At 42.5% G+C, this 18,717-nt stretch overlaps 1 protein-coding gene across 4 annotated transcripts in view; it reads right to left on the bottom strand.

The window, feature by feature from the left end:
- Positions 1–7,052: 7,052 nt before the first annotated feature.
- The window catches only part of A1CF (APOBEC1 complementation factor), a 51,889-nt gene continuing 40,224 nt past the window's right edge, over positions 7,053–18,717 (bottom strand). For all 4 annotated transcript variants that reach the window (XM_044420581.1, XM_044420580.1, XM_044420583.1 and 1 more), the window contains exon 12: positions 7,053–13,478. In XM_044420581.1, the coding sequence (XP_044276516.1) occupies positions 13,333–13,478 (146 nt within the window). In that variant the 3' untranslated portion in view covers positions 7,053–13,332. The remainder of the gene's footprint in view (positions 13,479–18,717) is intronic.

Below are 18,717 nucleotides of genomic sequence, written 5' to 3'. Positions count from 1 at the left end.
TTCAGTGTGCAAAGTTATTTATCCTATAAGAGTAGAAAAGGTAGTACAGTTTTGATGTCTCTGCCAATGCGGGAATGCAGGATTTAAGTGTCTGATGTCTCTGATGGTTGAGGATCAACAATCTCCCGTTTGATCTCAGGGACAGCATGTGCGTCCACTGTCAGTGATGCCTGATGCATCAGCTTTTTTTCTGAGCTTATTAGGAACTACCTAGTGCTGGACTCCATCCCCAAAATGCATCCATCACCATGGAGCACCAAGGATGGCCCAAATTAAAAATGCATGTTGAATATTTTAAAATGAGAGTAAGCAGAACACCACTGACCAGCCACCATATAGAGAAAGTTTCAGGTGCTATTCTTGTGGTGTTCGTATTGGAGGTAGCTGGTCCATAAAGAGGATACCTTTGCTAGTCGGATATGGCTAGGGTGGCCACTTTTGAATCACCAAAAATAGGTCATGTATTTCCTCTCCCCGCCCCCCCCCCCCCCAAAGCAGAAGACAAAAATGGTCATCATTTTGCATGATGACCTAACTATGGTGTCATGATAGATTTTTGTGCATATAATTGTACAAGTTACACTAATTGTAACTTTGGTGGAAATACACTACATCTCACCATAGTGTCATGTTTTAATTGTATTCTTTTTAGTCCCCAGGTTATGAACATCTGGATTACAAACAGGTGGTACTTATGAATGTGTGGACTGCCGTTAGTATTTCTAGAAAAAAGATGTGAATATCTCTAGGGAATTACAGAACATGTTTGGGGCTGCATCATCAGTGGTCACATAGTTCTCTAGAGTTATTTTGTTAGAGATATTCACAGCTTTTCACTAGAGATAGCCATGGTTATCTCTAGTGAATCTCTATTTCTAGAAGCTAAGTGATGTATCTCTAGGGAACTGCACAACTGCAAGCAACCAGTGGAAGTTCCTCCAGTGGTAATCTATCCTCCACACTCTCCAGCAGCACAACGAAACCCTGACTTTCCAGCACCAGGCTCATCTCTGTCATCCTCCAGTAATGCTGGGCTTAATGTTACCTCAAGAATGTTCTAAACTGTTTTAAGAACTTTCTTTTATTTGCTCCTTACAATACTGTATACCTACACACACATACAGATTCTCTCTCTCTCTCTCCCTTTTCAGTACCTGTAGTTACTTTATTATCACTGTATTAGTATCATTATTACAATGCTGCATTGTGTTTAAGATTTTTTTCAGTGAGTATGGAAGTGCTTCTTAAATGTTTTCTATGCATAGAAAGGTAAAATATATACATGTAAGGCAAGCATTTCACTTACTCATGTGATCCAACTTGCATACACTTAAGGATGTTTTCAGGAACTGAGTTTGTACTTAACCTGTACCCGTAGTATAAAACAATTCAGATAAACTGTAAATATATTATGAAGCAAAGAAGACTTATCAACAGCAAAATTCATGCTGAATTAGCTGTGACAGAATCAGTAGATTCTGTGAGAACATTTAATCAAGGCCCTTCAGTATTTGAATATCATTTAGAGTTCATTGCCTTCGTTGGCTCAGTCTTAGTAAACTGTTTATTTCCATTGTATATACCCCTTCTGGCCAAGTACTGGTGTTTAGTTATACCATTGGTCAGTGATAGATGGCACCCTGGCTCATGTTCCTCCTTTCTTTTAATATTAGCCAATTAGCCAAGTTGCTTTTTTTGTTTGGCTCATTTGTCTGCTATCTGGTTTCTTTCCTAAGTTAATGTTATTGCCTAGCTAGATTGCCTCTCCAGAACGACCTAATCAGCTGCCATTCTCCCAGGGTGCCGCAAAGGAGAGGGGAACCGCCAGCTCTGCTGAAAACCAAGTTCCACCAAGCTCTTTCTTTCCCTGAATGAACTCCAGCTGGTCATAGGAAGACCTATTGCCCTTTAAGAATTGGAGTTTTCTGCACAAGATATTTGTTGTGCATGTGTGATTCCTGTCTCATGGCTGTTTACAATGGGGTGATCCTCCAGCTTCTCTTCTGTTCCTCTCCCACCAGAACATTCCCCTGGGTTTCAGAGGTGTTGATAGCGGGTGATTCAGAACAGCTAGAGATTGGATCCTTAAGTCTTTGGGATACCACCTGCCCCGGCTCTCTGCTGTCCATGGGCACTCGCTAAAATAAAGGTACAGCAGCTGTGATTGGGCTCAGTTGCATTGGTTCCCCCAGAATTAGTTGGCCTTTTGTTTACATGCTTTCATCCTCTTTGCCCCCCACTGCCTTGAAACTTTATTTCTGAGGAGTTTTTTTCCTGAAATCAAATACCCTCCTCTCTCCTGTCCGCACATCCCTTCTTACAAATCGGATTGACCTTAGACATCAAGGTCCTCTAGGAAACTTGAGGGCATAGGTAAAGTAGTTTAGGCAAATTCATGCCATGTTTTTGTTCTGAGAGCCTAAACCATGCATATTTCCCTTACCTAGCAGTGCTCCCGCTGAGCTTTTTTGAGCAGAAAAAAAGTATTAAATTACAATGGGGAAAATGGTGCTTTTTCTCCTGGTGTATTTATACTATTTTGCTACCATGCAGCCTCACCTAGAAGTTGCATATCAGAAAAGCAGGAAAGGAAAAGGTTTTTTGGGTAGAGCTCTTCATGCTATGGCAAAAACAGAAAGTAGATACAGAGTTAACAGACTCATATCTGAGGACAGGCAGTATCTTGTTTACATGGATGAACTTGGAACACCTTGTGACTCTATGCTCTTTGTACCTCTTGGTATGTTTTAAAACAGCACTCCCCAGCCTTTTTGGCAACAGTGACTGGTTTCGTAGAAGACAATTTTTTACATGGACTGGCTAGGCTAGGACTGGCTAGGATAGTTTCAAGCACATTACATTTATCGTGCACTATTTATGTGATTATTACAGTGTAATAAATAATGAAATAATTATACAATTCTCCATAATGCAAAATCAGTGGGAACCCCGAGCTTGGTTTCCTGCAACAAGATCGGAGAGCATCAGTAAGGAGCCTGCCACAGAGATCCCTTGAATGTGCAGTTTACAGTAAGGTCTGCGTTCCTCTGAGAATTTAATGCCTGGAGATCTGGGCTGGAGCTGAGGGTACTTAGGGAGTTGGCAGGGGTTCTCTCACGCCCGCTGGCCTCCATTTTTGGGGCCTCGTGGAGAACAGGTGAAGTTTCAGAGGACTGGAGGGTGGCATCAGTGGTCCCAATTTTCAAAAAGGGTAGTAGAAGGGACATGGGGAATTATAGACCTGTTAGCCTTACGTCCATTGTAGGAAAAACAATGGAAAGGCTCATAATAGAGAGAGATCTAGTGATGCTAGATAGGGAAGGGAGGCTGACAGCCACACAACACGGTTTCCGCAAAAACAGGTCCTGCCAGACAAACCTTGTGGAATTCTATGACAAGGTTTCGAGATGGCTAGATGGAGGGGATGCAGTGGACGTGGTCCACCCTGGTGGAGAAACTGAGGCGTTTTGGGATACACCAAAGCACTGTCCAGTGGATTAGGGCACGGTTGACTGACCGAAAGCAGAAGGTGACCATTTATTTATTAAAACATTCATTTATTAAAACATTTTTATGCCACCCCATTCGCCGAAGCCTCAGGGAGGCTTACAACATTAGTGGGGAATCATCGGGATGGTGGCCGGTGACTTAGGGGAACAGATGGGGACTTAGAGGCACAGATTGGAGTCTCCCCCCCTTGAAGTCGAGGGACTCCTCAGGGCACTGGACATTACAAAGGCGCCAGGCCCTGACGGGAGCTGAGGAGGCGAACCTCGTGCCAGGGAATAGCAAACACAGGTGAAGCTTTGCACACTCGCATGCTGCTCACCTCCTGCTGTGCGGCCCAGTTCCTAACAAGTTGGGGACTCCAGTTTTAAAACACTTCTTTGTTCATATTTTACAGTTTTAGATGTTTTACCTTGGGGGTTGAACAGCCGAAAGTCTGAACCTGAAAGCCAGCCTGTGGGCCACACTTTTTCTATGAAAAAATCCATCTCCCCAACTTTTAGGAAGAAAAAAAGGTTGCATCCAGAGTGCTCTGGAGTGCTACAAGGGTCAAAGGCAGGTTGATTTTTTCCCCTGCCACCACTGAATATGGATGGAGATCAGACTACGTGTCGCACAAATTTGCTCCACATTTCAGAGTGTCACATGAAAAAACCCATCAGGCAACCAAACCACTCGTGTTTACAGGTTGAGGGGAGAAAATAAACCCATTTGTCCACTAGATGGCACAGTTCGTTTTGGTCATCATGAAGTACAGTAACAGATTATTAAGAGCCCAGAGAATTTCAGCTACTGGGTGGTATATGGATGATGAAGCTGATGATGTAGATGGAGAGTCTATGCTCCATCCAGTTGGGGCCTTTTACTCAGTTTATCTGAGCCACTTTTTTGCTGTTTTGCGGCGCATCAGAGCTTACAGTGGAAACACGCGTGCGTCCATCCAAAAAGGGATGTGACTCTTGCTGATGTTTGCAGATACATGACGCTTTTACAATGTGATAAACATGGAAGTTCAAATGTAACATTTGGCATTTTTGCTTTTTAAAACAATGTACGGGCCAGGCATTCAGATGGCCGCTAAGTATGATGAGGTGGCACACAGAGAAAATAGCCAAGAGACTAGTGCAGTCCTGGGAACAGGAAAAAGCTAATTATGCAAAACCAGAAATAATGCTACCAAGGGCTGTCTCTATTTTGAAAAGCTGCCCACTCCTACTCCAGTTTAAAGATAAAGAACTGTGAGAAGGAAGATGGAGCTTGAAGTTTCCTATAAGCAGCATTTGAACAGGTAATCGGTCCATAGCTGCCTACACTATAGTGAGAAACCTACTGCATTGCTATTTAAATTACCTTCACTATTTCTAAATTTGCATCTAGGCATATTAGAATATGCACATATGTGCATACTAGTGTCATCCTTTTGCTAAATACTAGGCAAGAGATCTGGCAGGGATGCCAATTCATCAGCAAGTGGCCCAGATCCTGAGGGCAGCCATCAGACTGAGGTGCTCTTTCAAAGCTTGGTTAGCATGCAGCCATGGTCAGAACAAGTTGTTTCCTCTCTCCGGGTCCTGGGCCATCCTTTCCTTCTCACTTACCTTCACATGGATAGGAGCAGCTGGGTCAGGCAATCTGCTCCTGGTCCCAAATGAATGGAATATAAACTCAACCACCACCACCGCCGCCACATCGTCATCATCTTCTCCTGACTTGACCTGACCTCCTGCTCATCACCATCATTTATATACCAAGCAGTAGCCAAAGTTCTCTGGGCTGCTAACAACCACATCATTTCATGATGAACAAAATGAACCTGAAGTGCCCTGCTTCCTCCAGGTTCCACTGTGGGCTAAGCCTTTGCCAGGAGTTTACATTGTACTTTTGCATCTTTCAGTTAGTCATTTTGTAGGTTTCAAACTCTTGGGTATAAAGTTTGCCTTTGACCTAGCAAACTTTTCCCTTTTCTCTTGTTTTGGCACCTGCTCTACATAGTTGTCAGGACAAAGCAGTCAACTCTGCCAACTCCTCATCACAATCAGCAGCAGGTTGAGTCCTGTGATGAACAGTCAAGTCTGTTATCACTTCTGCCTGTTTTGCTTCTGCAGACACTGCCTCTGTCTATATTTCATGCATTTTAGGCTGAAATCCTGTGCATGTTTAGGCAGAAAAAGGCCTACAACTCCCAGTATGCCCCCACTGTGCACGGGATTGATGCAAAAAAATCAAAGGTACTTCCAGATCTCATCGTAACACTAAGCTAAGTGAGCACTTGCAGAAAGCTAGTTCAACTAATCATGGCTAGTTCAACTAGTCAGTGTGGACATGGCTCTTTTCTCCCAGAGCCATTCTTTAGGGTTGGAGATGTCAAAGAAGTCTGCAATGAATTAAGATCAGTTTCACCTTGCAACATTCCAGACTCCCAGTATATTATATATACAGTCTTAAGAACTAAAATAAAAATCAGGAGAGCAAGGAGCCTGGTCAGTACTAAGAATGAATTCGATCGGCACCGCACTGGAGATCTCAAATGAATGGCTGAAGTGCTTTTCTTTAAGAAAGCATTTATAATCAGTTTACTAGCATGTCTGCACTTGCACATTCAGGTGAACTGAATACCACTTTTGCACTTTTAGCACTTTTCCTTTAGCACTTTTGCATGGGCTGGTATGCATGCAAGCTCTTTTCCATACGACCTGAAATCCTGAAAGCTTTTGCATTCATCAGGAGCCAGTTGTACAGGTCTTCCAGAGAGGTCCTTCAGAACAATGGCACACCCATAACATACTTTTGAGTGGTAGCTGTTCCATAGCAACTTCAATGAGATTGAAGGTGGCATTAGACGTTCCATGCAGGATTCCCAAAAGAAATTTTGGAAGGAAAGCTTTATGCTTTACTAGCACATCTCTCAAAGAAACCAAAGCAGTGTAGGCTATTGCAGAGTAAATGAATGCAGCATTTAGCAGGCAGAGAAGAAACTTTAACTACATATAATGGTGGACAGGGCAGTGAAATGAGTAGATTAGAAATATACAAGAATTCCCATTGTCCTTGGTGAAGTGCTGAACTGTATGGTTTGAAGTGCCAGGACAAAGGAAAGCTATTAATATGCAGATAAACAGAAGCAAAGATGGTTACCATGGAATTAGAAGCACATGTTAAGTGTGTGGATAGAATAGGCATGGTAGAGACACTCATTTAGCTTCCATTTTGAACAAACCAAGCTAATGTGCGTGTCCCACATTCATTCAAAATCCACTGATATGTGGATTGGATCATAGTTATGCTTCAGATTGAACACGTCTCCAAATTTTTCCTCACAGTTTTTAGACCAGAAACTGCATACATAATGCACACATTAGGGAAAGTTGCACACAGAAATATATGCATTAGGTCAAGCTGAACAATAAGGTACATCCTTAAACTGAAGATCTTGGAGAATGGATTTAGGATTGAAGATATGTGGAACTGATGTGGAAAGGAAATAAATTGATTCATTTGTCTCTGTAGGCTCTTACACAGTAACATTCAGGCCAAACACTTTGATGTTATTTTAGAAAATTTAATAAATTCTTAACATCAATTTGATCACTATTGATTTAACAAAAGAACTTCACAAAATTTAATCTGATTTATTTTTTTTTCTTAATTCATGATTCACAATTCAAGAGTTGCCAACCTAACAATGTTTTCAAAACAACTCATTGTTCCAAATAAAACTAGTCATCTATGATTTCACAGTGCTGTAGTTCTGTACAAAGACTGTATTACAAGTACGAAAAATATAAGTGCTTTTAATGCACACACTTCTTAATACTGCTCCTGGGTCTTTGGCACCTGTTTTATCTTACCATCTATAAATAGCTTGTATGGGGGAGGGAGAAGTATAATGCAGGTAAGAAATGATTTCAGCCAAAGCAAATCATTTTCAGTTAACATTAAACACGTAAATGCGGTGATTCTGGGCAACTTTTACAAAAGTATAATTAACAAGAGTGACTGAGCCTGAAAAAGACAGACCATCAAGGCAGACCACATGTGTTAGCACATTTTCTCCATGCTATTGTGCTGGCTTGGAGAGAAGCTTGCTATCTATGCTGTGTTTCCACTGTACACAAATGGATTAATTGGGAGTAGGGGAATGTCCATTGTACGGTCAGAACAATGTGGGAGCTGAATAGGGAAGTGAAAATCTGTCTGTTTTGTTTTCTCCCCACTTTTGAATTTTTTGAATCTCAAGTTCTTTTTATCCCAAATATGGAGAACTTACTGAATTCTGTAAATTCTTACAAAAGACTGAAACCAAATGCTCACCTGCCTGCATAGGCTAAATTCAAGAGTACACTATTCCCAGCATGGAGGGGACTGTGATGTACCTGCCTGCCATGCAGCTGTAAAAGATGAAAAGCCTGCCAGAAATAAGAGTTGGCAACATTAAGGTAGCTAGTATTCACTTGGCTGAACACACAGGGATTCAAAGCCAGACTTTTAAGAGCTAAGCTATCAAATTCCTGGGCCTGGGTAGATGTATGAATCAATTTCAGTTGCTCCTGCATCCAAAATTTTAAAATCTCAACTTCCTTTTTTCTTGGACAAGGAGAAAATGGTGATTTTGTCAAATTCAAATCAAAACTGGACAGAAACTCAATCTTCATCCATCCCTAGCATGGCATGACATAGGGCTGGGGCCAATGTTTTAGGAGAAGGGCACATGCTTTGCTTTTTTCTAAAGATGTGGTATTTCCAGTTGGGGAAAAAAGGAGAAAATCTAGGATCAGACTCTAGATGACCATTGTCAATTGAATAGGCAAGTGGTCTGGTTTGGTAATTTAATATGCTTAGACATGACAAGGGAAAGTAGAGCTGAAGTACTGCAGCAGTGTTTAAACCCCTGAGTACAACAGCTTTGGTTTAAAGATTTTTCTCTGCTTTGTGACAAACTGGAAAAGTTTTGAAACGTATGAAAGGGAGCCAGGAAGGGAATGTGCACTAAGTTAAATTTGGTTCTATCTACCAAGTCTTTACTTTAGAATAAGCTTATGTAGCTGACATAAGACAAAGTTAGGTTGTTTTAACAGTGGTGGAATAATGCTGAAAACGCATATTATCACTCCTGAAGCTCTGGGGTTGGTTTCTGCTTGCCCCAAGAAGTATCCAGAACTACAGTATTGATTGATGTTGGGACTTTAATGTATTTTTGTATTCTGCACTACATAATACATCTTTGGGTTATATTAATTACATGGGCCCACAAACACACTACTTGAGATGCCTGGATCTAAATATAGATTTCTCCTTGTATTGCTGGGTTATTTACTGTGCTTATGAAAAGCTGGACAACTGAAAATCCCTATGTCTTTCTCCTTTGGTTTATATTTTACGCTTTCTTTTTCAAAATATAGTGATATACTTGGCAAACTTTAAATAGGGCTTAAATAGGTGAAGAGAGCCCTGCCTCTCCTTCATAAGTGGCCCATGCACTGAGCATCAAGATGACGAGTGCAACCTCAGAAGGCATATTCTTTTAACAAAGTGGTTAGCCTGGAGCACAGACAGGCCTTCTGTACCCCATCATCCTCTATGTTTGCACACCTGCATCCATCCATGCAAACCATTGTGGGGGAAACCATGGGTCTGGAGGAAACCATGGGTGGATTATGTTCTGCAAAATTCCTATGCACACAGTGGACTGTTTTGAACCAAACCCTAACCCTATCTCTGACATTTATAATAGTATTTCTTTCAGTAAGGTTTTCCATATCCTGCTGAAAAGTACTGCAAGGATATTACAGGTTCTCCCAAAATACTCTTTCTGAGAATGTACTCTGCCACCAAATGTTAATAAAAGTTGTTTGTAGCAAAGCACTGCATATGCTGTGTATTTGGGGAGACTAGTTATGCTTAAATGGTCTTAATTTGGATACAGGCAGCATCCTTTATTGTGGGAAATAATTGGGGGCAAACTATGTGGCAGCAATTAAGCTTGCTACGCACCATGTAGGAAAGATCTCTGGTGGCTTTAATGGTTGTGCAAAAAAAGAGCAATGCAGCAGGTGCATATTTTCTTCCCTGGGCAGTGTAAACACATCTTACTAAAAATCTCCTAAATAATTGTAAAAGGTGGATAATTGTCTCTTGCGTACTGCAGACTGTTCAGATGGATTCATCTGATTGTGAGAAGGAGGCAGGGATAGCAGAAAGGACCTTGAAATGCCAGGGTTGCCTAGTGAAGTTTTTCAGCCAGAGCATGAGAATCGGCCTGCTTTGGAAGGGGCAGAAAATCCGAGACCCAAGAAGAAGGTGATGATAGGCATTAGCTGCCCATTTAGAGGGTCTTTGTCATTCCTACTGGCTTGCCCTCGATCTGCTAGAGCCACCCTGAAGGTGATGTCAGAAACGTTACTAAAATGGAGAGACAGTTTGGATTCCACTCTTTACACGGACAGATGCTTCTCCTTCAACTTTGGTAGAAGTCTGTTAAGACTTTTCTGTAATTGGTTAAGTTTCAGTAAAAGAACTGCACTTCAAAGGATTGCCTTGAATTTAATAACAAGAGAAAAGAGGGAAGGGAGCAGTTCATGACAGCAAGGATACAAGATGCAGGATCTTATATAGCATCTGTTGAGTCTAGGAGCCAGCAAGGTTCAGCACTCTGACCTTGTTTCTCACCAGAGAAGCAAAATAAATGTGGCCCTTTTTATTTGTTGTGCACAAAGGAAATTTTACAAGGGAGAGACACCAGTCCCAAGACGCTCTTGGCACAAGATGCATTCTAGCACTCTGGTTTGCTTCTTGTCCCTGGTACTTTTCAAGGAAGAAACAAAAACAAAACCTCACCCATTGTTATTACAGTGGTAGATTATACAAGAGGATTTCCCTGTTTGTTATTAGAATTAAATTTTAAGTTTATGGCTGCACAGGCTTCTCAGTGACAGTCTTTGTGGATCATTGTTAAAAGTTTGAGTTGATACTCATCATCATATAGTTAATAGACTGAAGAGCACTGAGGATCACTTGAACAGTTATTATCTTTGGACCATGAAAGGATTACTTTCAAACGGAAGCTCTTCAGAATCTGCTGAAAAACACCTTTACTGATTCACAGCCTTAGTAAAAAAAATTAAAAATAAATACAATTAAAAATTAAAAATGCTAGGATGTTTTATTCAGTCAGTAAGGCCATTCATTTGAAAGAACAGCAGGCAGATGGGAGCCAAGAACATGCTGGATACTCAGTAAATGGCACATTGAACCTGGGCCAGAAAAGCAATAAACAAGATTGTCATTGCTTTGACTGGAAAATCGCATTGATATGTCAGAGTTGCTGAGCACTCTTTCTTCTCAATCAAGCTCATATTTCTGTTCTTTTGCAATGCAATCCTACACTTACTGACCTGGGATTAAGATCCATTGAAGTCAATGGAACTTGTATCTGAGCAGATGTGCATAGGATTGTATGGTGAGTTATTTGCAGCAGGACATGGGAGAGGGGCAAACTGCTGTACTTTCTATAATGTGGGGTCTTTCAAGAATTGATTTTACAAACAAGCAAAGATGACAGAATTGGCCATGTTTGCCCTTTTCTGGAAGTGACATGACTAAGTTGTAATAATGGAACATGGGAGTAGTTTGTGCAATGGAAGTAATAGTGTTAGCTACTCCCATTCATTGCAACAAATCTACTCTAAGTAGGACTTACACTGGACACAACCCATTGTGTCCAACCTTAGCCTTAATTTCTTTTTCACCAAATCTGCTTTGATTTTCTTTTTTTAATTTTTAATTTTACTGCTTTGATTTTTTTCAAGCTACATTACAACAAAGTCTTTGTTGTTTTTGGTTCTTTTGGCTGTGTAGAAAGGAAACCCATATAATCCTTGAAGCCCATGTACAAATCAATTTGCTTAGGGACATTTGTGAAGATGCTAAGACCACTTTTTGCTTTCAAAAGATAGAAGGCAGAACCATTTAATATTATATACTACATTCTAGTCTTTGTAGCATGTTCATGTGGTTCACCAAAGTTTCTAAAAGCTACAAAACACATATTGAAACCCAGTTAAAACAATTAATCCAATCCAGTCCAATCCTGGAAGTAGGCATCACTAATGGGTCTTGCTTCTAAGTAAAGGTGCACAGGATCAGGCTGTGTAGCTTGCTTGAATAATTGAAGCAAATAATTCCAAATAATTATGCACAAGTGTGAAAAACCACAAGTGTGAAATCTGAACATGAACACGGGGACCAATAGATTTATCCTGTTTTCATGATTCTAACCGCTTTCCCTTCCCTGGCCCAGATAAGGGACAGAACACTGTTTCTTGTACATTTTTAAAAAAATACAGTTCTCAAAACTTTAAAGGAAACTAACACTTTGTAAAGGCACATTCCCCATTGTGCCTTTGAAAGTATTCCCTGTTTTAGACTGTAGTCCTACAGCTTATCTAGGAGTAATTCCACCTAGGCTGGTGGGGCTTACTTCTGAGTGGACATGTCTAGGATGGCACTGCTTGGGTAATGTCCGGTGTTAGTCCTGCATAGGCTTGACATACTGGAATGAGGGGGATAAAAGATAAGTCTCATTCCTTTCAATGGACCCACGCTATCCAGGACTAACACTGGATATGGCCTTTTGGTCCTTTGTGAACAGTGGTTACATTCATACAGAGTAAGTATTCTGTGGGCTGAAGTACATGGACTGCAATCTGATGCATGCCTACCTTGGATGATGTTCTACTAATATGCGAATGTTGCTCTCGGTTGTAGTCAGTGGATATGGCTATAAGGGTTAATAGGGACCAAACGAGACAAGACACTAAGTGTGACTTTGTATTGAATGTGCACATTAAAAAATATGTGAGCATAGTTTTTGGGAGAACTGATAATTATCGGAATTGCAGCAGGTATGGAGGCTTTTAACACTCTCCTGACAGCTCACCTCCAATAAAAAAGCAGCTTCAAAGACATGCTTTCATGAGGATTAAATTTTTCTTCCCTGCTGGAAGCCCCTGAGTGGCTGCTATTTACATTCTTAAAAACATGCAGTAAATTCATCCACAGATTTAACAGCACATCCAAATTAGGTCCTAAAAGGGATACAAAGGGATGCAAAATCCAGCCCTGCTAGGGTCCCACCATCTTCCCTCTGACTGCCAATTGCTTGTCAGTTTCCCAAATTGTGCAGCTTTCCCCCAAATGCAAAGGCTGAAATACCTCTGCTGAGGCTTAGTTACTGGCAGAATGAACTGTAAGCTCACAGATGCTGCATTTTCCATAAACTGGCCCCTCTCCTTTTGTATCTGGCCTTGCTCACCACTGGATGTGATCCCAAGAGAGTCCAAAAGGGAATATGGTCTCTGGGTTGAAAGTCAACACCCCCTGGATTATGGCGATCAGGCAATCATATGCACAACTCATAACTATATTAAAAGCTTTACAAGAAGATCCAAGCAATATAACAACGTCAACTCTTTGCACTATTAAAAATACTACTGAATATTGCTACAAATTATTATTGTTCGTAAACACAAACTAAATAATGTGTATAAGACATTTTCACTTCCTTCTGAGTTATGGTTATTTTCCTACTGTATCAAAAACATACATTAAGGCTTTTTAAAATATGTATAAATTGTTTATCATCATTTACCATTACTAAACTGCTAATTGATAAGCAAAGAATTCTGTGCAGAGCAGAATGTGTCCATCATTAATTCAAAATCATGAGATCCAAGTAATTACTAGCATGAAGTATCACCTGCCACAGCTTGAGTACAGGAAAAGCATTTCTTTAAATAAAATGGGAGGGGGGAAGGGGAGAGAGAGAGATTAAAATGCTCCATATCCATCACTACGAGTAGCTACTGCAAATGCTGGATAAGGTTCATATGTTGTGTAGGTTGCCAGATCGGGTCCGAGAGTTGCTGCTTGCTTCAGCTGAGTTGCTGGTACTGTTGCTGCATTAGCAATGTATCCTGCAGAGAAATGTGAGAGCAAGCAAACAAGTAAATAAAAAGAAAACACTACCTTACTGTACATCAGAGGGTGTCAGGAATGTGTTATTCTTGCTTCATTTGAGAATAGCATAAACATTGGTTTCCAAGTACTCTAATTTAATTAAGAATGTAGTTTTGGGCATTCTTGTCTTTCTAATAATAATCTGAATGGGCACATATCTCTAGGCATAAACACTCTAAGGAAAAAACACACCCTGTACTTGGTTCAAATAGGTGACCATTTGAGTTTAAGCGAAAGAAAGGATTGTATCTATATTGGCCTGACTTAGACCTGTTAATATGAATAGGACTCGACTTAATGAACTATGCATACACTCCACAGTAGATTACTAGTCATCTAGTCTATCACTTGGGGTACAATCCCATGGCCTTCTCACATTGTATGGGGAGAGTGAAAGTATTTGGGGTCCCAGCTCCAAGCCCTGTGACCTCAGTGCTGGGACTTCAAAGGCCAAACCCCTCACAGCCAGTGCCAAGGGTACTGGGCCACTGCCTCTGCAAGGTTGGAAACTGGACTTGGAAAGGAGGAAAGGGGGTGGCTAGGGAGAGGGAGGGAGGTTCCTGGACCCAAGAACTTACCCTGAACCCAACAGGGCCCCAAGCTCCTTCTCTCCTCCTTTGTGATGCTTCATCTAGATGGCCCAAGCTGGCGTCTAGATGGAATACAAGGTGCAAGGCATGGTGGCCATGAATATCACTGCCATGTGCCTTGCACCATGCCTTGGATGCACATAAGCTGGGAGGCATCCGAGCATTGAGGGTGGGGGTGATGGACGGCAGCCTGAAGGCTACAGGCTGAGACCAGTTTCTCTGCCACAGGATGGGCTGCAGAGCAGTGCAGGCACACGAGTGTCGTGTGCCAAAGGACCCAGGTACAGGCGCCGGCGTCTCCAGGCAGAAGAGGAAAAATGGCTGCCGAGAGTGCTGGAGCCAGTCACTGCCAACAATATCAGACTGGGAAAACCGAAGGTCTGACTCCACAGAAGGCAGCTTTCTGTGTTCCCATTGATGTGCGATCTGAGGAGACATGTGCAGGAGAAGGTCTCCCATGGTTAACCAACAGGTTAAACAAGCCAGGCTAACCCGTGACATTTTCCTGCCGTGGCCACAGTGGCAGCCTGCACCAGGTCAGGGTGGCTTCTGTCCAAAGGTCATTGCAATTAAGCTTTTTTGCCCCAGAAGCAGCAGATCCTATGGCTGAAATAAATGTTAGAGCCAACAATTTGCCACACGCCCCGAAATCAGGGACAAGACGAGGAACTCGGTGAAAAAGAAGGGCTGGGGTCCAACAAAGATTGTGGGCTGGTGGGGAGTGATTTAATTACGTATCACACACAGCCCCTTGATCTTCTGGTTTAGGAACTGGAGAGGGGATGTGTACAGCCAAGCAACTCCCTTTCTGCAATGACCTTGACTACCAGAAGTACTTCTGTCTTTCCTCTTATGGGCGTGGATTGAAATATAAGGTTTCCCTAGGTATGTTGCATCAGGAATGATCTGAGCAACACTGCAATGAGAATCTAACATATGGATGGCTTTCCTTTGTTGTTCAGGGGCCCACATACGGCTAGAACATAGACAAGTAGCTTCCGAACTGGATTAGTCAGTGGGAAATATATTGGTAGCCTTGCTCTGTCTGACTTACAGGCGTCTTGAGTTCTCTACATAGGCAAGTGTCCCATACCAGGCAGTTCACAGCTTTCTCTGATAGGCAGCACAATCCTTTATTTGATTCGCTTACCTGCAGTGCTTTTAAGCACATAGGATCACACTGTGCTGGCACTTTATTGACACACTACAATCCAATACGAGTTCTGGGAGGATTGGATTGTACTGTGACAGTAAAGGACTTTTCGGCCTGATGTCTGATGTATATTTGTGGCCCCATGCAGCCACCTGGGACCGCAAATATACCCCACCACCAAAACCACTGCCACCACTGCCAGATTACTGCCCAGTGGCCTTTTGGGGGTGCTGCACTGAGTTCAGTGGGACCTATTCCCATGTCATATGCCCAGGACTGCAGCCTTAGCTTATGTTATTTTGCCATATATTTATAAGACCCTTCCTTACATATTTTATATAGAAAAGTGGCAAATAAGTGAAATGTAAATAGATTGGGTCTAGATAAGGCAAAAGCAACTGTTCCGGTGATACAGCCCCCTCCCACCCATAGTAGCTCCTCCGCCCCCCCCCCCAAATGCTTTGGGTTGGGGGAACTTGCTCAACAGGGTGGGGGATTGCCAGAAATTAGCCAACAGCCTTCCATGAGCTGAGCTCTTTCCATTATGCCAGTTGCCCAGACCTGAACGCAGAGCCAACCCAATGTAGTTATTTAGCCAGCACTGCTATCAAGATAACCTCTCCCCCATTCGTACCAGCTCAAACACACTTTTCTGCCAGGAAGATGCAATGAACTCAATGGGCCTTTCTTCTGGCTACACATAGGGCTGGCTGGGGCATGCTGGGACTTATAGGCCTTCCTAAACTTGGATAGGACTGTGCCCTTAAATACGTTTTTCAATTAGCTTTGTTTTAACAACAAATATCTAGACATCTTCAGTCCAAGGAGAGGGGGGAATGGAGCCATAGTTCAGAATGATGCATTTTATATTAACTTTGGTGAGTATAAGAGACTGCATTTTACTGGATTAGCAGAGCCACCTGAATTGGAACAGACAGCTTCCAAGTTATAATATAAGGGTAGGTGAAGGTCATTGTAATTAAGCACTAAATGGTTCTGGGTTCAATAAAACATCAGTGTGTCTTACATAATGCGGAAGCTTGAATAAACCTAGACAAATTGATTTTTCTCTGTGGCAGGAAGCTGGATGGATTTTACATTTTTTAAAAAGCTCTGATGTTCCTGAATAATTCTATATTAATCAACTGTACTGATTGGTGTATATTTCCAGTAATGTAAAAGAAAGCAGCATTGTTAAAGTAGTCCAACAATGGTGCAGAAAGTTTTTGTTGCACCAACTGTAAATGGAATTGATGTCTTGGTTCTATATATCCCTTTGTTTCCATATTATGCCTTTTGCACATTGCTGAGACTGAATAAAGGCTAAGACTGTATAAATTAAGTTAATAAGCTATTCTAATGGATTCATTCTTATGGGTGTTATCTTATGTATGTTTGAACAGAAAAATACATGTCCAGGATTTTTTTTTGCTTGTACATGTATAGGATTTTGCCCTAATTAGGATTATGCCCTAGTATACTATCAGCTGGTCAATATGCCTACAGCATGTAATTCCTATGGTTGTTTCCTCCCCGTGAAATGACTCGAATTTTGAGTTCCGAAGAGACTGTGATACTGAGCTCCAGAATTCCTTGCTCTCTAGAGAATTCTTTCCATATGGGCATTCACTGGACCACTTTCTTTTTGGATTATCTTGGGTGAGGTAGGAGATCTGTACTAGTCAGTGGCAGCTCCGAATCATAAAGGTCTATATTAGAAAGCTGTGTTGGAAAGTAAAACCCTGTGGGATGCATTCTTCAAACAAACATCGGGATTTGTTGCATTCCAACACCCAATGGTTTGGCTTCACGTCGTCCATGTGACCCATCCCTCTGGCCATCTTTGAGGGTTCAGAATAGTTCTGGGGTCCCTGGCGATGTGCTGCTGTTCTTGTTAGTAACTGCTGCTCTCAGGATATGTGGGACTTCGCATTCCATCAGCCCTGGACAGCTTGGTCAATGGGCAGGAATGTTAGCAGATGCAGTCAAAGCATCTGGGTGACAACGGCCTGCAAAGGGCTGCCATCAGGAGAGCTGTGCTGGATCAGGCCAAAGGTCCATCCAGCCCAGCATTCAGTGACCAACCAGAACCTCCAACTCAGAGCTCTTTTGTTTCAGCATGGGACCAACTTATGGTCTCTCACAATTGAGTTCTTTTTGCTGGGCCCAGCTAGCTGGGACCTCAGCACTGAGTCCAGGGATCGGGACCTCTTGTGTTCTTCTTCTCACAATCAGGACTCCCTTTCCCCCTCCATCTTTCCCCTTCCTTCTGGATTTCCTCACTGTCTCCTCTCTTTCATAAATTCTGCAACTGTTGACTTCATCGTTTGTTTTGGTTACCTTTCACTTTTAAGCCTTGTCTATCCTCTGCAATTGCCTACTAGGGCCCCTGGACCACCTCCTCCTCCTCCTCCTCCTTCTCTTCCTCCAAAGACAAGATGCCTCCCTGGCCCCAGCAGCCTGTGACATGAACAGAAGCCTGCTCAGGTAGGCAGATAGAAGCCACATTAACCCTGGTGCAGCACCAGCACTGGTGTAGATACTGGTGCAGATGCGGCCTGCCACACCTGAGGACAGCAGCCTGCCTTGGAGCACAAGTTGGGCTGTGCAGCACACACAGCCCCAGAGCCTTCTCACTGATGTCTGAGCGCTATCCACTGGGCAGCACCATCATGCCCCTCCTGAGCAAAGCAGTGAATGTAAATGAACTCAATGGATTCTTCTCGGAATGTGGCCCAAGCCAATGTGGCTTCTTCTGTTCTTTGCTCGCTTGCATGACCAGAAGCCTTTCCCAACCACATTCCCTGTGATGCCCTCAATGGCTGGATTCAAGGCTCACATCAGAAAAATGGGAGGAACTGGTGCAGGTAGGGGCATGGGCAAGAGAAATGGCCAGGCTGGATTCAGGAGGAATAAGTGAGGGAGTATTTTCCATCCCTAACATCTACAGTCCAAGGTATCCAACCCCTGAATGCTAGGGCTGGCCTGGTCCTCATCCTTGACTTCATCCTGGACCACATTCAGGTCCTCTCTTGGATGGCTCTCTCATCTCACCTCCCTCACAGGATGCTGGGGTGATGCTCAGGTATCCTAATTCTTTTGCCTACCCTAATTATTTCCCAGGAATGTAACATTATTTGCCTTTAGCTGATAGACCCCATTCCTGCATTTAAACAGTACTTTTGTTCATGACATCAGGGAGTCTGAAACATGCTGAAATAGTCTCTCTGTGCAAAAATCTCTCTATGCATGTCTATTGGAGAGTATTTTTTACAATCTAATCTGTTTCTGTAAGCTCAAAGAGCACAGCTGTCCTGCTTGGGTTGGCTGCTTTTTTCTGTGCTCTGTGGCAGGGAGAGGCATGCCATCCTAGCAGCAGCCAAAGCAGTTTGATGTTGGTGACACAACTGCCAGCACAACAGGCGTGCTTTTTCTACCCTTCTGTGAGGTCTT

Source organism: Varanus komodoensis, unplaced genomic scaffold (genome assembly GCF_004798865.1).
Source record: "Varanus komodoensis strain SLA01 unplaced genomic scaffold, ASM479886v1 scaffold11, whole genome shotgun sequence".
Taxonomy (NCBI): Eukaryota; Metazoa; Chordata; class Lepidosauria; order Squamata; family Varanidae; genus Varanus; species Varanus komodoensis.
The sequence above is the reverse complement of the archived record's forward strand: the minus strand, read 5'-3'. Positions and strand labels throughout refer to the sequence as shown.